The sequence below is a fragment of the Lipotes vexillifer genome, unplaced genomic scaffold (genome assembly GCF_000442215.2).
Source record: "Lipotes vexillifer unplaced genomic scaffold, Lipotes_vexillifer_v1.1 scaffold253, whole genome shotgun sequence".
Classification (NCBI taxonomy): Eukaryota; Metazoa; Chordata; class Mammalia; order Artiodactyla; family Lipotidae; genus Lipotes; species Lipotes vexillifer.
In genome coordinates this window covers 4,026,808-4,050,587 of record NW_006780322.1, presented here as the reverse complement: position 1 = coordinate 4,050,587, position 23,780 = coordinate 4,026,808, and the positions used below count along the sequence as shown (strand labels likewise).

The following is a 23,780-nucleotide window of genomic DNA, read 5'->3' as shown; positions in this document are numbered from 1 at the left end:
GGCCTTTCACTGTTGTGGCCTCTCCCACTGCAGAGCACAGGCTCCGGACGCGCAGGCCCAGCAGCCATGGCTCACGGGCCTAGCCGCTCTGCGGCATGAGGGATCTTCCCGGACTGGGGCACGAACCCGCGTCCCCTGCATCGGCAGGCAGACTCCCAACCACTGTGCCACCAGGGAAGCCCTAAATACTTTTTTTTTAAAGAATTTAAAAATATTTTACTATGTGTTCTTCTTGAAATTAGCAAAAGTGAACCTAAGAAAAATAGGGAACTGTAATCAAAAACATAAAGCCAGGGCTTCCCTGGTGGCGCAGTGGTTGAGAGTTTGCCTGCCAACACAGGAGACACGGATTTGTGCCCCGGTCCGGGAAGATCCCACATGCCGTGGAGCGGCTGGGCCCGTGAGCCATGGCTGCTGAGCCTGTGCGTCCGGAGACTGTGCTCCGCAACAGGAGAGGCCACAGCAGTGAGAGGCTCATGTACCGCAAAAAAAACCCAAAAAACAAAAAACATAAAGGCAAAATATAAAGAATTAGAAGACAGAAAAAGAGTAGTTCTATTGAGTTGTCTTTGAAAGGTAATAAAACAGCAAATCTCTAGCTAGAGTTACCAAGAAAAAGAGAAACACAAATACATACAATAAAATTGATGCATGCAAAGAAAATACTATAAAAGATTTAAATGTATTCTTCTATTTTATTAAAAAAATTTTGAAACTATAGATGATTTTCTAGGACACTATTATTAAATTTGCCTTATTATGAGGCAGAAAACCTGAGAGAGGAAGTTCTAGAGCCAGAGGGTCGGTGTCCCAGCTCTGCCACTTACTAGCTATGTGACCCTGGGAAAGAGACTAACCTGTGCTCAGTTACCTCAACCATAACTGATGTGGAGATGATGTGGCAACCTCAGAGGGTTGTTGAGAGGGTCAGATGAGATAATACTTGCATAGGACAAATGACAAACTGGGGGAAAAGTTTACAATATGACACATGAAGAGCTCTTACATATTAGTAAGAACAAAATAAACACAGAACATTAAAAAAAAAAAAAAAAAAAAGGACATGAACAACACAAATCCCAAAAGAAATAAAAATGGCCAGTAAACAATGTCCTTTGTCTACAGCCTCTGAGCTGGTCTGTCTGGGAAAAATAGGTGAAAATTACTCATTCACTGTTGACTGAAATAAAATTTGTATAGCATTCTTGGAGGGCAATTTGGAAATATGCACCAAAAGCCTTAATTACACATATCTTTTGATTTAGCAAATAATCCCCTAAAAGCTATCTTAAAGAAAATTTAAAGGACATGCATAAAAATTTGGCTTCAAGAATGTTTATGTGGTGAAAATTAGTAACAACCTAAGTATTAATCAAAGGGGATGTTAAATACAATGTTATTGTTCTTCCATTAAAAATCATGTTGTAGATTAGTATTTATTGAAATGGAAACTACTAACTCCCATAGAACGTTTACAAAATGAATAACAAACTCCTCCATAATACCCACGAGAAGAAAAACTGCAGAGGCCATATTATCACAATGCAATGAAAATATATCCTAAATAACTCTAGGGTAAAGAAATCAAAACTTAAAAATTAAAATTTAAAAACATCCAGAAAAGAATGAGAATAAGAGAGCATTACAGGGACTTCCCTGGTGGTCCAGTGGTTAAGAATCCACCTCCCAATACAGGGGACACGGGTTGGATCCCTGGTCGGGGAACTAAGATCCCACATGCCGTGGGGCAACAAAGCCCATGAGCTGCAACTACTGAGCACGTGGGCCACAACTACAGAGCCCTCATGCTGAAACTACAGAGCCCACACGCTCTGGAGCCCTGTGCCACAACTAGAGAGCCCACACGCCGCAACTACTGAGCCCACGTGCCACTAGAGAGAAGCCCGCGCACCACAGCGAGGAGCCCACGCACCGCAGCGGAGGATCCCACATGCTGCAAGGAAGATTCCGAGTACCACGACTAAGACCTGACGCAGCCAAAAATTAAATAAATAAATAAATAAATAAATAAATAAATAATAGATAGAGCATTTCATAGCAAATGTTATGGAATAACAGCCAAAGTTCTAATCAGAAACAAATTTACGAGGTTAGAAAAATACTGATACACCCAAAGAAAGCAGGAAGAAAGAATATGAAAAGTTAAAAGCAGAAATTAATCAATATAATTAAAAAGATCAATTTTGAAGGATATCAAATTCCATATCCTACAAAGAACATATTCAAAACCTCACATCCATTGCTGAGGAATTTATAACAGTAAAACATTGACATCAAATTAATGTTTAAAAAAGAGGTACCTGGTTAAATACATTAGGATGTATCCACATAAAGGAATTTAATGTAGATATTTTAAAAGTTATATTCGAGGAGCTTCTTTAATGATATGGGGGAAACATGCCAAATTTTGTAAGCAAAAAAAATTAGGCTTTAAAATATGACTATAAAAATGTACCTTAGAGTCATAAACTGAGCTGAAAACTGTGCACAAAATTGTGGACACATGTATTTTTGTGAAAGAGAAGATCTGCAACTTACCTTAGATTCACAAAGATATCTGTGACCGTAAAAAGGTTAAATGCCACTAATAGACATCCAAATGGTACCCCTATGCTAATTTCTCAGGGGTGAGATCATGGTGCTTTTAACTTTATTCTCTATGCTCTTGTATAAATTACTAAATATGTATGTTATTTATTAATAAAAGGGAAAATTGTTTTTATAATTACTTCTAGAATTTTTTTAAACGTCTCATTTAAAAAGATATCTCGCTTCCGCCACAGCAACCATTAAAGAGCAGCAGCCATGGCTCTGCGCTACCCCATGGCTGTGGGCCTCAACAGGAACCACAAGGTGACCAAAAATGTGAGCAAGCCGAGGCACAGCAGCCGCCACGGGCGCCTCACCAAGAACACCAAGTTTGTGTGGGACATGATCCAGGAGGTGTGCGGCTTCGCCTCTTATGAACGGCGGGCCATGGAGCTGCTCAAGGTCTCCAAGGACAAGTGGGCCTTCAAGTTCATCAAGAAAAGGGTGGGGGGACACATCTGTGCCAAGAGGAAGAGAGAGGAGCTGAGCAATGTCCTGGCCGCCATGAGGAAGGCAGCAGCCAAGAAGGACTGAGCCCTTCCCCTCTGTGCACAATAAAACTTTTTCAGAAAAAAATTAAAAAAATCAAAATAAAAAGATATGTCCCTGTCTCCATAAGCATACACACACATGCACAAAAACACAGCATAGAAGAGGCTCAGATATAGGATAGAGCATCTGATTCTTAGAACTCTTCAAGTCATTCCAAAGAACGTAAGCAATTACAAGAGATTAACAGAGTGATGTTCCTGAAATTTAGAAATATTTGCTTAAAAACATGTATGTGGGCTTGAGAGGACAAATCCTGTATATTACTGCCAGATCACCCTGCCATTCTAATTCAAAGTGATTCTAGACTTTTTTTATCCCAATCTTTTTATAGGAAATCTTCAGAATGAAGAAAATTATGTTACCACCAGGATCTGGGGCTCACTGCCATGCTAGGGTTATCTGTGGACTGGAAACCAGTGGGAAGGTCACAACAGTGAGTCTTGAGTGTTCGCCATACTAACCAGTTCCAGCAGAAAATGAGGAAGCGGCAAAAGTATCACCTTGGGTTGGTTGAAAGCCTGGGATCAAACTCTCAGCTGAGCCTCCAAGCTTCTCAGGATGTTTGCCTGGAGGGACAAAATACCACTCGGTTTATCCCAGCAGAATCCCATGATGCACACACAGGCCAGGGGTGAAGGGCACCTCCAAACCGACATCTAGACTTGACTCATTTTACTGCATTATGGCAACACCTTGGCTATTCAAAGATCCTTGTCTGGTCACTGCAGTAACTGAGAAACAGCTGAGGAAAGAAAGGAAGTCTAAAGCTCTAAAGCTTGCGCACATTACTCAAAGCACAATGCCTCCAGCCTTCACTCTGAATCGATATATCTCTACATCATTCTAATGAGTTTGATGATCTGTTTTCCATGTTGAAAGTAGTTATGAGAGCAAAAGAGAAGAGAGATGGCAGTAGTGAGAATCTACGAGGGACAGGCACAATGACAATGGCTTAATGTAAAAGCCAACAGCTGAACAACAAGAACAGTGACAGGAAATTCTAAAAATAGATATAGGAAGTTTAAAACTTGGGAGTCACTTAATCAGGTGCAAAATACTAGTTTTCAATAGCACATGAAGGTATTTCTGTTTACAGTCTAGAACAATAACTGGCATACATAACAATGAAACAAATTGACAATAAATGTCAAAGAAAGTTAAATACTATGCCCTATGAAGAAAAAAAAAAGGCAAGAAGTATATGGATTTTAAAAAGATGTCTATAAAATTATAAAGCTAAAATGTTTGGTCAAAGTTCGTATCATTCACTCCGTTCTGATCATTCCTTTACCCTGTGCTTTTGTCTACACTGAGGTACTTTTTTTGAACTGTATCATACTGTAGAATTTTCCCAGGGTGTGTGCTGTTGTTTTCCAAGGTGTATGTGTGTCTGTGAATGGGTATCTTGCCTTCCAAATTAGACTGTGGATTTGAGGGTAGAAATGGTACCTTCTGTTTATTTGATCTCCGCTCCAGGGTCAGTCAACAGTAATAGAGAATTCTGATCATGAAGATTCAGTGCCTGCATGAGGGCACACTCTCATGGGTCAGCAGCTACGACTTTCTGGGATAATAAACCCACTTAGGACAAGGTACCATCACATTCCTCCAAGGAGTGAATGTGCTTGACACTATCATCCTGATCTATGCTACCAAATCTTTCCTAAAAGTTTCCCACTCTCCTTGCTGCCACCCACAACAGACCAGGATTTCCTGAGGATGAAGAGACTTCAGTGCCCTATAGTAAAAATACAGGCTGATTTGTGCATATACCTCAAAATCAAGTCTTTGAAGGAAAGAAAGACCCAAGCCTACATTTTCACACACATACCCCTCTAGAGTTAATCACAAAAAGACACCAATTACTCACCTTCCCCCAGCTTGGCAAAGTCCTTGTTCAGCAGTTCTTCAGCTGTGAGTTTGGAGAAATTGTCGTCGTCAAAGGGATTCCATGTAGAACCTTCTGAAGGATTATAAACGTTTTGCTGGGAGGCCCGAGGGGAGCCTGAAGGAGTGGTGGTTGCAGACCTAGGTAGGTTCCCACCCCCACGAAATAAAAAGACATATAAAGGTTGAAAAGGGTCAACCTATTTTCTCTTTGTTTCAAGAGCAAATTATTTTATAAGTCAAACCATTATTTTCCACAGTATGTTTCTAAAAGGGCTTCCCGTAGCAATGGAACAGTTTCCACAGATGCCCTTTCCACTGTGTGAAACAAACATCACCCTTTCTTTTGTGATTCACTGTCTCCCACTACATCTTTAACCTCTTGCTTAGATTTTCGGTCTCATCTGCAAGTTCCTTCAATTCAGGATCCCAAAGCCACCTGTTCTTAGGCTCTTGCATCCTGTTGTGACCACTGTAACATTCACAACAGCTCCAGAGGGGCTGACGCCTATTCCGGCTGCCTCGCATCTGTCAGGATCCAGCATCAGTGGACACCATCACAGTTAAACACCAACAAAGACATTTACCACCATCTTGAGCCCCTGGGTATCATTACCTAATTTTCTTCTAAAGTCCCTCTTGATGCCCTTTGCATTTAGCTAATGACTCAATTTAAAGATTTTAACTTCCGTATATGGTTCCAAGAAAGCTGAGAGCCTGACACTGAATTTACGCAACAAACACTCACTGCAATCTACTTGATGTGAGGCACAGAGCCTGTCACTGGATTGACAAAGGTTAATTAAGCCACGGTGCTTGCTGTGGATGAACTTGCAGGCTAGGCCAGCTAAACATACAAATAAATAATGATAATACAGTGTGATACATGCTCAAAAAAGGGTTCAGACAAAATTATATATGACACCAGAGGAAGGGTCAAAGAAAATATAACCTCCAACATGGATCTTGATGAATAAATAAGCATTTCCTAAGTGGACCAGGAGGAGAATGGCAGTTCCACCAGTGTGATATAATAGTCCTTGGTCTGTTAACCAGTCAGTTCAGATATTATTCTACAGGCAATGGGGAGCCAATGAAATGTTATCAGCATGGAGAGATTTGATCAGATCAAGAATTTAGAAAACGCATGATACAGTATGGGATGGAAGACAGATAGATTGGAAACTGTGAGGCAAGTAGGAAATTATTTCTTAAGATCAGTCTGATCTATGCACTACAGGAAAATTCAGTTTCTCAATAAACACAGACACTCACCCCTACATATACATCTACACACAACTACATACATATGCAAAAATCACACAGCAATGTTCCCCGGCAGCCCTTGCCCACAAAAGCAGTACATACTTGGACTTATTGAGACTGGCCTCAGCTGCAGCTGCTTGGAGCAGCTGGGTTGATTTGCTGGCAGGGACCCCAAAGACTGCGCTGTGGGTCACGTCGCTGAGAATCCGCCTGTGCCCAGCACGCTGGGCCTTGGGGGACGATGGAGGAGTGAGAGATCCAAGTTTCTGCCCCTGGATGGTAGGAGGTGGGGTTGTCTGAACCTTTGGCTGTTGTCTTATGGGGGCTTGAATCTGCTAGGAAGAGAGACGAAAGAGTTAAAAAAAAAAAGGGAAAGGAAAAATAAGCAGAGAAGCATAACAAAAATGCCATGTGAGAGCTAACATATGGCTCAAATGGCTCAGTTTATCAAGAACACCCAGAAAGAAAAAAAACTAGGCTTTGACGATCTGAGCTGCAGCCTTGAGACTGATACCAGCAGGGTACTTACCTGGTGCTTATATATAAATTTCAATCTTCATCGGCAGTAATATACAGGGTAACCATATGTAACTCGACCCAGATCAAAGACTGCAGAAGCTATTCCTAGCTTTAAAGACCTAGAAAGTTTCCTAAAGGACCACTTTCTGCTTTAGGAACTCATTCAGAATGCCTCCAAAGGGCAGCCTTTAAGCATTCTACTGGCACAGTCACAAGCCAATGAAGGCACACCTCTAGCTAAAACACATTTGAGCTAAATGATTTCTGCTAAGAGATCCCTTTCTGACACAGCTCAGACTACTAGTTAAATGAGACAGAATCTCACTGTGATTAATAAATGGCAGCACTTTTTTGCTTTTGCTGTTAACACTCTATTACATTGATAGGATGGGTCTTACAGGATTCTGTTTCTGTGGCAACCCCTGAGAAAATGTACAGCATTGGAGCAGTGGGATTATCCTGTTCCCATCTTCAGTTTGGAAATGGCACTGAAGAACCATGTAGAGAATACAGTAAGAAAGGAGAAAAAAATGTAAAAGCCCTTGATGATGACTGATCTAATAATACGAGGCCTCTTGACATATAGGTCTTTTTCAGAAGGAAGGCAGGACACACTGTCACCACAGAAAAACAAACTGGTGGGAACATCCTTGTGGCCACATAGTGAGTCTTTAAGCATAAGTCTTGATCTACCAAGTTCTGTGTCAAGAAAACGAACAAAAATTAATATTAAGAAGGCCACCTAACCCTTTTCTTAACTGTCAATCCAGAAATAAAGGAACTTAGAATATTAAATGCCTCAGGTATTGAACTATCCCTTCCCTCCAGTCCTTCATCTCAGATTGGAGCTGCCCCTCCATGCTGCAAATTGGTTCTCACATTCTGTGTCTTCAAAGATAAAGAGGGCTTCCCTGGTGGTGCTGTGGTTGAGAGTCTGCCTGCCGATGCAGGAGACACGGGTTCGTGCCCCGGTCCGGGAGGATCCCACATGCCGCGGAGCGGCTGGGCCCGTGAGCCATGGCCGCTGAGCCTGCGCGAAAAAAAAAAAAAAAAAAAAAGATAAAGGAAACTAGAGTGTCCAGCTACTTGGGTCAGGATGCTGACAGCCTGGGAGTTTCTGTACCTATACTGACTCAGACTTTAATTTTATTGAGGCAGGCTACGTACATGTGAGAGTACACAACCACTCACCAATCGAATGAATGATATAATATAAGGTTCTAATTCCGATCAAATTAAAGCCAAAGGGTAAAGCAGCTGACTGCATCTCTGAGTGAGAAGCAAAGTGCTCTGTGACGAAGACCAGAGTTCCAGCTCCACAACTTCCTCGGGGGTCCAGAAGTGCATCTGCAACAGCCAGCCTAAAGCCAGTACCCATAGGGGCGAGAAGGGCTTTAAGGACAGAACTAGATTTGCTATTTCTTGCAGTTTAAGACATTCACTACACTGAAAAGGGTACTTAACTGTTGAGGCCCTTTATTTTGAAGAGTCCAGACTACCTGGAGAACATTTTCCCGTCCTTCTGACTATTCTCTGTATGCAGCACACCGAAGAACAGATGCTTCCATCATGAGGACACCTTGTTTTATCACAGCTACCAATTCAAACTGGCTGCCACCCATTCAGCCACTCCCCACAACAACCCTGTCAAGCAGTTTTATTTCCAATCAGAAACTCAGAATGAAGAGTCAAAAAAGACCTTAGAGAACATGGATTCCAACTCCCTCATTTTAGAAGAGACCAGACCAAGGCCCCCTAAGGCTAAGTGCTCCCTCAAGGTCACAGGGTCAATTGAGGGCAGAATCCATGTCTCTTGACTATCGCCCAGGACTCTTTTCTGCACCATGATGCCTCCTCAACCAAAAATGGGACTGGGAAGGGGGAGGAGGGAGAAACAGACCACACGGGGAGAAGAAGCAAGGTAGACTCAGATGCCTATCTTGCCAAAGATTTTTTAAAAAACAAAATGTATAACTATAAAAGGAGTATAATACCATCAAGAAATGTAAGGATATAGACTAGGGGAGAAAAACCACCCGGACTTCCATTCCATTACTCTAATACAACTGTTCTTATCTTTCTGGTATCTTATATTTAAGTCTATTTCAAGTACATACTCGTCCCATAACCTCATCTCTCCTCTAACACTACCTCATGAGAGTTTCCATACTATTGTACAGACTTTTATGACTATGATTTTTAAAAATTAATTGATTTTGACTGAAATATAGTTGATTGTTTTTGTTTTCTTTTAATATTTATTTATTTATTTATTTATTTTTGGCTGTGCCAGGTCTTAGTTGCGGCATGCGGGATTTTTCAGTGTGGTGCACAGGCTCTTCGTTGTGGCGTGCAGGTTTCTCTCTAGTTGTAGTGTGCAGGCTTCTCTCTAGCTGTGGCACATGGGCTCCAGGGTGCATGGGCTCAGTAGCTGCGGCACGCAGGCTCTCTAGTTATGGCATGTGGGCTCCAGAGCTCATGGGCTCTCTAGTTGTGGCGTGCTGGCTCAGTAGTTGTGGCATGCAGGGTTAGTTGCCCCGCGGCATGTGGGATCTTAGTTCCCCGACCAGGGAATGAACCCCCGTCCCCTGCATTGGAAGGCGGATTGTTAACCACTGGCCCACCAGGGAAGTCCCTATAACCATGATTTTTAATGGCTGCACAGGTGAGTTGTTGGAACGAGTTAGGTTGCTTCCATGCTTGTGGCTATTATTAAGACTGCAATAAACATTTGTGGGGTATGGCCATCCTCCCTTTGCAGATTATTGCTGTGAGATGGCTGCAGGGTATACTTTACATTCAATTACTTGCTCCTCGAGGAAAGTCCTACAAAGGGTCGTGGGAGAAAGGGAAGGGCCAAAGCTGGGAGGTTCTCTGGCTCCTAGCTGCAGCATGTTCTGTTCTCGTTCCTTCTCTATGCCCCCAACCACCCACCCCTGAACAAAGTGCTCAAAGTATTTTTTCATTCAAGGAACATGGAGAAGGATCACAGTTCATTCCCAAGGAAGTGGATACTTTTGTCTAGGGTCAGCAGAAGGGGACCCCATAAGAAGTGTATAGTCAGTGGTAGACGATCGCGTCCTCACCCTGAACGAGCATTGTTATTATCCTTGAACACAGATCAGGATTCTTCAGTTCATGCCCCAGCTCTGGTGCTATCAGTCTGTGTGTCTTGGGTGATCCCCTTCTAGCCTGGGCCTCAGTTTCCAATTCCATTAAATGAGGACTGGACAAAATAAGATTTCAACTAGCTACATGATACAGTAATTTTTTAAAAACTCTTTTTCCATTAACAAGAGGAACTTTGTGGCTTGTTAAAAATACAGAGAGTAGCTGTTTACCAAACGCCTGCAGGAAGACCAAGCTGTTTCAGAAACGAAGGTGTAAAGACACTGAACACACATTTAGCTGAGACTTAAAGAAGACAATCTATTTACGGCACTGCTTCCTTTTGAAGGGATGTAGGTTTCCTGGTTTAAGATGAGTGACAAAACTCTATGAGAAATCAATCCTCAGAAAGATAGTTCCTTACTTTTCCTTCATTCTTCTAGTGGTTGGGCTTCCCTGGGAATAAGAGAGTAGCTGTGATACTCTGTCAGCTGGGTATGTAAAATGCCTTTTCCTATCATTATAAAATTTTCTATTACTGTCACTCTGTGAGTACTCATTAAAGGCACTCATTAAAGGCCAAAGTATGATGTGCCTGAGGAGGAACCTGTAGAGGTCAATCAGAAGAGCATGTAGAGGTCTTGATTCTACACTCAACCGGTATCTAGAAATGAACATGCTGAATTTCTAAACTGACAAGATGGCTCAAACAACAGTCAGATGCTCTGGTGCCCAGAGGGGGATCAGGCCATGGCAAATGGTCTCAGCAAGCGGGCCCTGGAAGGGTGCTGCATAGTAGCCTTATTTAAGGTGGCCAGTAATATCATCCAAGACAAAGAATAAACACAAGACTGTCAAGACTCAGGGTACAGGTGGAGGCCTACATGAACCTCCCGAGACTGGGAAGGCCACAGTGGTCAAACTGCCCCCTGAAGAAGGGAAAGGGATTAGCTCTAACCCTACCTAGGGCTTTGAGTGCTTGACACTGGCACTTACAGAGACAATGAACAGCTCTTTCTGCCAGCCTAATATTAGAGTGAGAAATAAGGAAGTTCATCGTCTATTAATCCCATACTCCTAATTTATGCCTCCCCGCTCCCTTCCCCTTCGGTAACCATAAGTTTGTTTTCTATGGCTGTGAGTCTATTTGTGTCTTGTAAACAAGTTCATTTGTCCATCAGCAACCTAGAATCATTCTTCTAAAACCTTAAGCTTCTATAGTATACCTCATCCTCTTCCTGGATACATCGGGAAAAGATCAAATATCTTAACCACCAGGGCGGGGAGCAGCCGTGCCACACCAGCTGCTGCTGTCTCTTTCCCACCCTTTCCCTATAGCCCTCACTGCGTGCTCCTCTTCTGGCTGATTCTCACCGCTGGCTCCTGGGCAGGGACTGGCTGGGGGGCTGTGGCTGGCTGTGCCTGGGCCTGCTGTAGGGCTACCACTGCGGTCTTCTGCTGCAAGGCAGCCTGCTGAGTCAGCAGCTGTTGTTGATGCAGGGTTGTGGCCAGCTGCTGCTGCTGGTAGAAGCTCTGTATCAGCTGCTGTTGAGAGCTTCCTTGGGCTACCACGGGGAACTGAGCGATCGCTGGTTGCTGGGCTGCAGGGTGTACTGCCTGAAATTGAGCAGGAGAAAGTGGCAAGGAATGAAGAGGTGAATAAAAGCCTGTCTCAGAACCATATTCCACAAAGGATGAATGTCTCAGTAACAACTAAGACCGGTGCTGAAGCCAAAAGCAAGGGCAGGTAGGCGTCTTTTACCTTGGCCTGAAAACTCACGAGGGGAACCTCAGGGCATTACATAAACACAGCAGCACGTTACACTGACAGGCTCTAGCCACTGCACTATCTGCCTCCTGCAATGCAGACTGGCTTCCGAGGGGTTTCTGTGCCTGGCCTGAGGGCATCCATCTGACTGTACATCTTGTGACTCCACATGCTGGAGTGTAACAGAAGCTAATAAATGATCTGCTAATCACAAAAGTTATCCCTCTCATAAAGGGATTTGGAAATAACCAGGATTAAAATTCTTCCCTACATGAACAGGATGAAGCAATGATGACACTAAAGAGAATAACCTAAACGTTAACTCAGTTATTAAGTCCTCTCAAGCCTTTCCGAAAATCATTTCCCAATAGCTCTCTTTATTAAACTCCTATCTTTAAACGTTCAAAATATTCAATATACTCTACCACTTAATGATATTTTATCTTATACTGGTAGCATGGTTTCAAGTTATATTCTTTTATAAACTTCCCGAAGACAGGAATACTTCTCTACTCCTCACTGCTAAGGACTCTGTGTAAAGCACAAAAACACAGCTGAAAAAAGGGCCTACTGATGAACAAAAGTCAAGATCTTGTCTGTGAAATCCCAAATACTGTTACTTAGTTATGAGGTTAACTGGGAGGATATTGTTTGCCTACTGGAGCAAAGTTAAAGGGTTAGCAAAGAAAGCAGATATCAATAAACAGCTGCCTACTTATAATAGCAAAATGCTAGAAACAACTAAATGTCTGTCAACAGGGGACTGATTGGAATAAACTATGTTATATATCCTTTAAAGGGAACACTCTCAAGTTGTAAATAGGAACGAAGGATACCTCCATATATGGGATGGAGGGAATAGAATTTTGCAGATTTAACTTTGAAATTATGTAAATGTTTTACATTTTCACAAAACAAAATTAAATCGAAATTTAAAACGCAATAATTAAACAGCAAAACAAAGCAAATAAACCTGTGTATCAGATTAATAGCCAAACTCCTAGAAAATAACGTGCTAAACATTCTAGGTGTAAGAATGGCAAAGAAGGGCTTCCCTGGTGGCGCAGTGGTTGAGAGTCCGCCTGCCGATGCAAGGGACATGGGTTCGTGCCCTGGTCCAGGAGGATCCCACATGCCGCGGAGCGGCTGGGCCCGTGAGCCATGGCCGCTGAGGCTGCTTATCCGGAGCCTGTGCTCCGCAATGGGAGAAGCCACAACAGTGAGAGGCCTGCGTACCGCAAAAAAACAAAAAAAAAACCCAAAAACAAGAATGGCAAAGAAATCTTAAACTGTTTTCAGTAATCATATTGGTATTGTTATCTTGAAACTATAAATCAATTAAGAGTTATGTTAATGTTGTTAGGAATCAAGATTTCCAGATGAAAAAGATACAAATATAAAAATCCAAGAAGTTAAACAAAAATCCTATAATTACAAATCTGCTTTAGAAATATAAATTTGAATTCATGGTGTATATTCTATAAAAATTATATATATATATATATATATACACACACACACACACACACACACACACACACACACACACACACACACACACATATATATGTCCTAACTATTCACTGAAAAGGCCTAAAAATAATAACCAACCCATTAGCAAACGGGTATCCCTAGTAGCAACACTGCGGTCTCTAAATACCATTTCCATTGAAGGGAAACAGCTCCTTGGAGAAATGGCTGATTCCAGGTCAAGGGCAGAATCATCCTGGAACAGCTTGTTACACCAAATAGCAAGGACACATTAAAGGCTACTGGAGTCACAGCCAAAGGACCCAGGAGCCAATCTGAAGAGACTTCCACTGGCCAAAACTGAGACAACTGGGACAAATTTTTTTAACAGCAATGTGTGGAAACATATCAAATATATTAAGATGCATGAACTCATAATGATACTAAGAACAAAACAAAATCTTCATTGTTCACTTCTGGATGGTACCATGAACAAACTCATTATTCTGAAAACTGGTAAACACAGGCAAAGAGTCATGCATTATTTCTGCCTTTTCTGTACGAACAGTACCTCAGGGTAATCAAACACTTGCTGAAAAAGTTCTTTACAGGGGACTTCCCTGGTGGTCTAGTGGTTAAGACTCCGCGCTTCCAATGCAGGGGGCGCAAGTTCGACCCCAAGTTCTTTACAGAAAAATCCAGCCCCTAAATGAAGATGGAATGCTAGAATATCACCGCTTTGCCACCCCTAATGAATTAATGGACTTAGGAAACAAACTGAAGGGGAATATTAAGTGACTGGATCAGACAGACAAAGCCAAACCAACAGATTGATTTTAATATTAATAAAAGAGAGGACAACAAGACTTTATCCACAGTTTCACTTTCTGCAGTTTCAGTTACCCGTGATGAACAGAGATATGAAAATATTAAATGGGGGGATTCCCTGGTGGCGCAGTGGTTGAGAGTCTGCCTGCCGATGCAGGGAACGCAGGTTCGTGCCCCGGTCCGGGAAGAGCCCCCATGCCGCGGAGCGGCTGGGCCCGTGAGCCATGGCCGCTGAGCCTGCACGTCCGGAGCCTGTGCTCCGCAACAGGAGAGGCCACAACAGTGAGAGGCCCGTGTACCGCAAAAAAAAAGAAAATATTAAATGCAAAAGTCCAGAAATAAACAATTCATAAGTTTTAAACTGCATGTTGTTCTGAGCAGCGTGATGAAACCTTGCACCGTCCCATTTCGTCCTGGCTGGGATCCCCAACCATTGACATCATCTGCTCCTGACATGCAACCATTGACACTGTCATGGCTCCATGATTCTGGATCCCAAGAAGTAGATGCTCCTCCTTCCGACATACGGTTAGAAGGTCAATAGTAGCCTAATGCTATGTCACAATGCTCACGTCATTCACCTTACTTCACCTCATCAAGTAGGCATTTTATCATCTCACATCATCACAAGAATATTTTGTGAGAGACACTGCATTCACATAAGTTTTATTACAGTATGTTGCTATAATTGATGTATTTTATTATTAGCTATTCTTGCTACTCTCTTACTGTGCCTAATTTATAAATTAAACTTTACCATAGGTAGTATGTATGTATAGGAGAAAACATGGTATATATAGGGTCCGGTACTAGCTGTGGTTTCAGACATCCACTGGGGGTCTTGGAACGTATCGCCCGCAGATAAGGTGAGACTATTGTATGTCTTGTGATGTTGAGACTACTGTATGTCTCCTGATGTGATGCAACTGGAAGAACAAAGGACTATCAACCTGAATCAAATACTGAGAGGCCTCAAGAAACTACCCATTTACACAGGGGGTGGTGGAACATATTAAACAACACCACAGGGATGCAATCAACCAAATCCAGAATGTGGGAAATTCTACAGGACAAACGACCTAGTTACTTTAAAAAAAAAAAAAAAATCGATCATTATAAAATGAATATATTCAGAGCAAAAAAATGTGAAAAAATATACAAAGCAATTTAAATTACGACACACCAGAAAGAGTTAAACACTACTGGATATTTGATAATAAGAAATAACTGTTTTTCTGCTTCAATTTGATGATGGTGTCATGTCAGAAAAACAAAAAACAAAAAACAATAAAGAGTCATGTACCAAAATGTTCACTGCAGCTCTATTTACAATATCCAGGACATGGAAGCAACCTAAGTGTCCATGATCGGATGACTGGATAAAGAAGATGTGGCACATATATAATGGAATATTTTACTCAGCCATAAAAAGAAATGAAACTGAGTTATTTGTAGTGAGGTGGGTGGACCTAGAGTCTGTCATACAGAGTGAAGTAAGTCAGAAAGAGAAAAACAAATACCGTATGCTAACACATATATATGGAATCGAAAAAAAAAAAAGGTCATGAAGAACCTAGGGGCAAGACGGGAATAAGATGCAGACCTACTAGAGGATGGACTTGAGGACACGGGGAGGGGGAAGGGTAAGCTAGGACAAAGTGAGAGAGTGGTAGTGTATATATGGACATGGGGAGGGGGAAGGGTAAGCTGGGATGAAGTGAGAGAGTGGCATGGACATATATACACTACCAAACGTAAAATAGATAGCTAGTGGGAAGCAGCCGCATGGCACAGGGAGATCAGCTCGGTGCTTTGTGACCACCTAGAGGGGTGGGATAGGGAGGGTGGGAGGGAGGAAGATGCAAGAGGGAAAAGATATGGGGATATATGTATATGTATAACTGATTCACTTTGTTATACAGCAGAAACTAACACACCATTGTAAAGCAATTATACTCCAATAAAGATGTTATAAATAAATAAAAATTAAAAAAAGAGTGCCCTTAAAAACCAGCTTCCTTGCTGAGGTTCCCTGGTGAGGTGCAGAATTCCCCATGGCCTGAGAAGAAGCAGGGGAGGGCTGCGAGTGATGCAGTGAGGGCTCCACTGTGTCAGGTTTAGTGTCTGCCATCTGTGAGTACAACGCTGTGCCGGGTCATGGCTCTCTGTCTTCCCAGGGCTTCCCAAGGAAGACACCTGCACGTAGTGGACCTTTTCACAGGGATGACTCACATATGCCAAGCGAGGGTCAGATTCACCGCCTTACCTGCTGAGCCTGGGCCTGCTGCTGCTGCTGCTGGTAGAATGTGCCCGCTGGCTGCTGTGCAGGAGGCGGTGCTGCCTGCTGCTGCTGCTGCTGCTGCTGCTGCTGCTGCTGCTGCAGGAAGAGCTGCTGCTGGTGCTGGGGTGTGGCCTGGGCCTGGGTGGGCAGACCCTGGGCCTGCGTGGAAGGCGGCTGCTGTGGGGTGGGCAGAGCCTGGGGCTGCTTGGGCTGAGACTGCGGTAGGGGTTGGCTGGGTGGAGGCTGGGGTTTTGGTTGAGGAACGCTGGCTAAAAGGCCAGGCTGATTGCTGGATCCTGCAAGGAGAATAAACTCCATATAAGGGCTCAAAACTCTTCCAAACGAACGCGGCTTTCTTTCTTGCCAAAGCAATAAAGAGGGGGTGATCAGTGGACAGATAATCCCAGGATCCATGGGCTTCTCACTGTCCTTGCACCTGGAAGGCCCTTCCTTCTTCTTGCCATACTATGTGCTTCATATTTTTCAAAACATGGTCCAATAACAGTGTTCAATGCTTGTCTCCTTCAAAAAGTCCTCCCTTGCTCACCATCCCATTTAGTCAATTACTCCTTTAGTCAGCACCCTGAGGATCTACATATTCAACTGGACTTTGATGCTACTGTACATAAACACAATCTTTGCATTTGTGGCACACTGCAGGACAAAAGCATTCTTTGATGGTTTACATGTATGTTACACAACCCCAGTCTGGATGCCTGATTGTTAAGTAAATGACCACCAAATTCACCAACAGCAGCTTCCTGGTAGGGGGAGTGATGGCTGTGTTCAGTTGATAATCTGGATCAATCCTATTTACGAAAGGAAACTCAGTCCGCTCATTAGAAATGGAAAAACAAAACACGAAGAGGTGACAGATACTTCAGGAAACAGAGCATTAAAGAAATAATTCCTCTGTGTCCAAAAAGATTTTTTTTTTAAATGCAAAGAGAAGTATATGAAATAGAGAGGGAGGCAGGGGACGAATGGACCACGCCATAAAATTAGGGCCAAGACTAGAAAAAATAGAGACAACAGGCTTCAGTGGCCTTGGGGATCCACTGCAGAATTCAATGAGAGGCCTTCCTTTTGGCCAGCCATTACCCGTACAACTTCAAAGGCAGCTCACCTCTAGTTCCTTGAGGAAAACCATTACTCTTTACATGTCTCTAGATTCCACTCCAGGAAGAACCATGCTTTCCAAGACTTCTCTACAGTCCAGGATGACAAAGAGGTGTACCAAGTTTCAAACCAACCTAGTTACTGACCTGTGGCCTGAGGTGGGGGCTGAACTGTGGCCCTCTTTCGAGGTGTCAGGGCTGGCTGGATGGGAAGGATTCCTGGGTTGGGCTGAGTCTGCCCAGCTTTAGGCCTCTGGCGGGGTGCAATTGAAGTCTCTGTGGTGGGAATGGGATCTGTCAGTCTAGAAAAAGAAAAGGGGGAAAAAAAAAGCTGCCTGTTAAAGGGTGAGAAAATGAAGGGGGGGTAGACAGAGTACATGATGGATAAGCTTTCACCTCCACATTCATCCAAACCTTCCATATCCACTTAATCAACATTTCCCAAAGGGTATTCCACAGGATGTTACGTGTTACTAGATGTTATGAAAAAAAAAAGGTGGGCAAATAAGTTTTAACACACTGATCAAAATATCAAAATAGCAGATTCCTTTCTAGAATAACTTTTTACGTGTGAACGTGCAAGGAATACCTCAAAGACAGCATTATATAGAATGCAACGTTTCTCAGACTTTTTTGATCTTGGGACCATTTTGCCTAATACTTCTTAGGATTTCCTAGAATATATTTTGACGATAATGCAAAGAGGGGTTTAAACAGCAGGTGGTTTTCAGATGTAGAGGGACTCAAACTTGATTTGAACTAGCTGTCAAAATGGTCTCGCTATAATAAGAAGCATCAAATGAGTTAATCCAATAACGCAACTAGAAGGAATAAGTAAATAACTCAAGATAAAGGATTTAGGGAGTGTGACAGGAACTCTATTTCCTCTAATACACATATTTGCTTTTTTCCATGGTAATAACAATTTTTAGCTGGACATAGGGTCACCAAGAGTAAAAATCACATCGCCCAGTCTCGCTTGTAATCAGGTATGGCCACGCGTCTAAGTTCTGGCCTATGTGGGGTATAAACAGATTGTTATGTAGCAGTTTCTAGAAACCTTAAGGAACTGTGCATGCTCTTTGTCTCTCTTCTTCTCTGGCAATTCCTTGATCCTGCTGCTTGGAAGAGGGATGCTGCCATATCGGTCCATGAGGACATGGCCACAACCATAGGGATGGTGGAGTGATGAGCTTATAGCAGCCTGGGTACCTGAGGGCTTTGTGGAACAGAACTCCATATCAGCCCTGGATTACTTGCCTCCAGATGTTGTTTACTTGAGAGAAAAGAAAAAATCTATCTTATATAAGCCACTGTCATTTGCACTTTCTAGAACTCATAGCCAAATCTAATCTAAATGAGTACAGAGTGTAGTCTGCTTGTTCCTTGTGATGGTGCTACAGCCCAGGTGGTAGCTTCCCTTGATTTAGAGCAGTGCAGGAAGCTGGCTACTAGCTAACTTAGAGCAGAGTAGCTATCCTTTGAAAATACACTTTAGGGAGTAATAGCTGAGGTGAAGGCCAAAATAAACAAGCTTCGTGAATATTTCCAAAATATATCTGGCACAGCCTCCATAAAATGCAAAATAGGAAGCAGAGCAGCTGGCCCCATATCCTTCCTCATGACATGTCTCCAAGGCAAGCCCATTCTGGACCCTGAGGCTTTTCACTGGCATCCTGCTCTCATGCTGGGTGGAAAGCTGGTAATATAAAAGCTATCACTTTGGAGAGGCTGTGATCTGGGGAAGGGAGGTGGGAAGGAAAACAGGACAGATGCTGGGAAAGAGGAGAAAGGGGTAAGAAAGATCAAGCCAAGGGTGAGGGAGGTAAACAGACTTCTGTAGAAAACCAAATGCCAAGAACTTCCACACTGGTCTTCTAAGGGTAACATTTTTAGAATCAATGGGATTTGGAGTCAAAGAAAACCGTACTTGAACTCTAGCTCCCCAGTAACTAACTGTGATAATAGGCATGCCACTGAACCTCTTTTAGCCTGGGGTCACTTATGTATAAAATGGAGACAATAATACCTACTTTATGAGGCAGATGTGAACATCAAATGTATCAATAACTGTAAAACCATTTTATAAACTGAAGTGTGCTCAAAATGTTAGTTTGTATGGACCTCAGTATATTGTAAGAAAATACAGATCTTGAAGCCAGGAGATCTGGCTTTAAGTTGCGCTATCTGTGTGATCCTGGGCAAACCACTTAACCTGCAGGGTAGAAAGAGTGAGGATGCTGGAGTTCTGGTTCTTCTGCTAATCACATACTGACTAACTACCCTGAGCAGCTGACTTACAATTCTGAGTCTCTGTTTCCTCATCTGTGAAGTGAGAACAGCAACAACCTCACAGATTTGTTTTGGGGGGGGGGGGGGGAGGTCATCTTATTTACGTAAAGTACCTAGTATGGTATCTGGTATATGTGATGCCTCAATGAATAGTGTCTACTTTAAAAATAGAGTTTGAGGACAATTCCCTGGTGATCCAGTGGTTAGGACTCTGCACTTTCACAGAGGGCGAGGGTTCAATCCCTGGCCGGGGAACTAAGATCCCACAAGACGTGTGATGGGGCCAAAAAAAAAAAAAAAAAGGAGTTTGAAAGAAAAACCCACGTCTCAGGACTGGGGAGCAAATGTGATCACGCAAATGAAATCACTGCAGATTATATACAGGACAGCTTAGATCCAAATCTCTTGGCTGTAAGGTCTGTATATTCTTGCAGCATTACTGAGGTCCATACAAACTAACAGTTTGGGCACCATAGAGTTTATGTAAGTTACACAGTCACGGGAGTGTTTGATGTTCACATCTGCCTCATGATGCAGGTATTATTTTCTCCATTTTACACAATACAGTACCACTCAAACGTCAGCAGGTATTATATTTTTATAAATGTGTATGCTTTGTGGGAATGGATCTTTGCTTAGCCTCTATACATACCAAGTCTGGGCCTAGTACAAGATGGCCATAAGCCCAAAAGATTAAGCTAATTAAATCAGCCCCAAAAGCAATTCCTAGAGGTGAGCATGGCAGACTTACTAACATATAAACAGACTGCAAAGTAACATCATGGACGTAGTTTGCTAAGTTTGTTAAAAACCAAAGTCTTATTACTTTAGAGCCACATCTGGAATAGACACACAACAGGCATTCTATAAATGTTCAAGAATTTTCTAAAACAGAAGTTATTTTACTATTCTATTAAAATTCATATATTCCCATCTAGGGTGCTTTGTTGATATAGTTTGCACTAAGGCTTCCTTGCCATGGGAGTGTGGTAGAAAAGTAGGGTATAAACAACTCTGGGACTACCCTGAGAATTAGCCATTTGGAAGGCATGGCAGCCATGAGGATGTGCCTTGCAGACCTTCGACTACCAGGGTGTAAAAGACCAAGTGGTCCAGCTATTGTGCTCCTGAAATCCACTGCCCTGTGTGCCCCGAGGCCACGCTTCCCAGAGGCTGCTCTCAGCCATAATGTCCCAGCCACAAGGATATTAAGGCAGGCCCGTACCTAAAAGACAGGACTCCGGGACAATGCACCTTCCTTACCTTGTGTGGCGGGCAGTCCAGGTCACTTGGAGCCAACCTTCTCCTCCCTGCTCTGGGTCAGACTTCCGTGCTCTCCCAGCTTCCTCGGCACCCACTCTATTTTCTCGCACGGGGCATTTCCCCAAATAAAACCCTAGCTTCTTGACTCCTCTCTTGACCTGCTACTTGGAAGAACCTCCGTTATTCAGAATGTGATTACCTAAGATCCACAGGCTCTTTTGCTGTTCACTGACTCAATGCTTTGACCTGTACTTTGCTAATGTGGCTGGAGCCACAGAAAGTAAGATTTCCTGGAGATTAATGTGGTGGACTAGGCTATGCAAAGGCCAGGACACATGTTTAGCAATATTGTACTAACAATAATTAAGGTCTGCTGTCACCGCACCTCTGAATGCCCTGCATCTATTCCCAAGCAAAGGGAGTAGCTGTGGGGTTCTCGATTCTCTTTCAGATGTAGATCTCTGTATCTTACTATATTCCAACTTGCACTCCCAAAGAACAGTTTCTGCCTGGGGGAGACAGACCTTCTTCCTTTCCTGTTCTGTGCAGCCTCTGGCCATGGCAGCGTTAAGAATCAAGAACCATAAAGTGCCCTCCCCTGCTACTACAGCAACTGGAGTAGGACATGTGCTCACTAAGGTATTTCTTACCTGGCCTTTGGCTGGGTCTTTTTTGCAGCTGCCTCACTGGCTTTCACTGGTTCAGGGAGCTTTGCAGGAATGGGAGAGTTCTATAGAATTGAAAGAAAATTTTAATAGGACACCAGAGATTTTTTAAATAATTGAGATGTAACTGACATACATTATATTAGTTTCAGGTGTACAATATAATTGATTTGATATTTGTAAATATTGCAAAAGGATCACCACAATGAGTCTAGTTAACATCTATCACCATACGCAGTTACAGAATTTTTTTTCTTGTGATATGCAATATAGTATTACTAAGTATAGTCACCATGCTGTACATTACATCCCCATGACATTTATTTTATACCTAGAGACTTGTACCTTTTGACTCCCTTCTCCCATTTTGCCCAATTCCCAAAACTCACCCCACAGATTTCTTTGAAAAAGAATAACCAGCATGATTGGGCCAATGGAAATACACATTAGGGTCTTCCGGAGTGGCTTTCAGACCCTGATCTCTGGTCTGGGAAGGGAAGAAGTGAACCTAAGTATATCCCACTGGACTCAGCCCCAGTCAGGGAGGCAAAGGATCTGAGAAGGGGACAGAGCAGCCTGAGTACAGCACACTCCACCCCTGTCATTCTCAACCTCTGGGCCAGGCAAGAGCACTGGGGCTTGATCTCAGCTCCCTCCCCCTCCTACAGCACAGCTTAGAAGTGATGTTATGAAAGGAATGAAAAGAGGTCTGTAAGCTATACTTAAGCTCTCAGCTAGATCTTAGAGAAGTTGGTGCTGACTAGTGGGCCAAGCCAGGGTGCATCTAGCCTTCAGTGAGAACGCTGGGAGAAACCCACAGCCGCGGTGTGTGTGGTTGCTGAGCCAGCCCCTCTTCCCAGCATGTGAGGCACTGCTCAACCCACAAGGCAGGCGGAGCTCCTCGGGCTTGGATTCTGCACCATCCGTCTAACAGCGCCTCCTGTGGTTAGGGAGCCACAAGACAACGGCTGACCACCCCTGAGCAAGTGCCAAACGGCCTGAGACTGGTGAAGCTTACTTTTTAAAAAATGAGTTACCAACCTGAATGCTTCCAACCCTATTTCACGTTATTTAACTTCATGAATGGGAAAGTGGGGCAGCAAAAGGGATCACGTTGTGTTAGGTTACTGCACAGTATCCTTCGTTTTAATCTGGGAAACCTGAACCATGGAACACTAATAATGAAAGTGGCTTTTAGGAGGCCCCTCCATTTCCTTCATGTTTTCAGGTGGGGGGGGGGAGGGGATTTTGGCTAGAAAATTTCTCCTAGCTTCTCTCCCACCCTCCAAGCATTCCTCTCCCAAGGGAAAGGGGGAACTTACTTGACTGATAAGACTGGGAGAGAAAAGTGAGCTGGTCTGGCTTGCCCTCGCCCCCACTCCTCTATGGATGAGCCTGTCCCTCAGGAACCAGGCTTTCGCTGCTCAGTCATGTGGAGCTAATGTTAGGGAGCCTGACTGGTCAAGCCACATTCCCTGACTCAGTCTTATTAGTAGTAAAGCCAATATGCCGAGCTCCATCTGAACGATTCCCACATCTGATTCCAAATGTGGGAGTGAAAGAGAAGTGTTACTTATCAGCACCCTCAAGCTCCAGTAGTGACATCAGAAGTTCATTACTGGAGAAACTATAAGACAATTTGCAATTAGATATTTTTTTACTGCAGCATCCATTAATAAAATATTCAAGGAAGTTGAATCATACTATGACATGAGAAATATGCCAAGACTACAAGACAGGTGTTTGCAAGCACCGTACTCTGAAAACTGTCGGTAGAGTTTAGGATGACTATGTGTAGAAAACATTCTGATGGCCTGACATATGTGGGGAGGGTAGAAGAAAAGGAGTGTGCATTCCAGACTGGCCAGCAACAGAAGCAAAATCAGGAAAGGTCTGCTACAGCAAAGGAGGAAAGGGACAAGGGGCTTATGTTCCACTAGGCACAGTGGCAAGTCCAGGGCCTTGCCTTAGGGAAACGGCCGGCCCAACCTCCTCTCGGTAAATACAACAGGCACGTTGGCTCTCAGGGAACTAGGACAGCTGACAAGGTAAAGTTGGTCAATCTTTACCCAAAGCATTCAACTCAATCCCCAGGTAGGGGTGTGTGTGTGTGTGTGTGTGTGTGTGTGTGTGTGTGTGTGTGTGTGTGTGTG

General features: G+C 43.3%; 1 protein-coding gene and 1 pseudogene across 1 annotated transcript in view; one reads left to right on the top strand and one right to left on the bottom strand.

Moving 5' to 3' along the window:
- AAK1 (AP2 associated kinase 1) overlaps positions 1–23,780 on the bottom strand; it is a 159,166-nt gene that overhangs the window by 28,455 nt on the left and 106,931 nt on the right. Inside the window, exons 9-15 of the mRNA XM_007453420.1 lie at positions 21,613–21,692; positions 17,555–17,709; positions 16,275–16,585; positions 11,317–11,559; positions 6,418–6,647; positions 5,033–5,190; positions 3,624–3,728 (exon numbers count right to left, since the gene is read on the bottom strand). Coding sequence (XP_007453482.1) covers positions 3,624–3,728; positions 5,033–5,190; positions 6,418–6,647; positions 11,317–11,559; positions 16,275–16,585; positions 17,555–17,709; positions 21,613–21,692 — 1,282 coding nt within the window. The remainder of the gene's footprint in view (positions 1–3,623; positions 3,729–5,032; positions 5,191–6,417; positions 6,648–11,316; positions 11,560–16,274; positions 16,586–17,554; positions 17,710–21,612; positions 21,693–23,780) is intronic.
- On the top strand, positions 2,827–3,144 carry LOC103072663 (60S ribosomal protein L36 pseudogene; annotated as a pseudogene).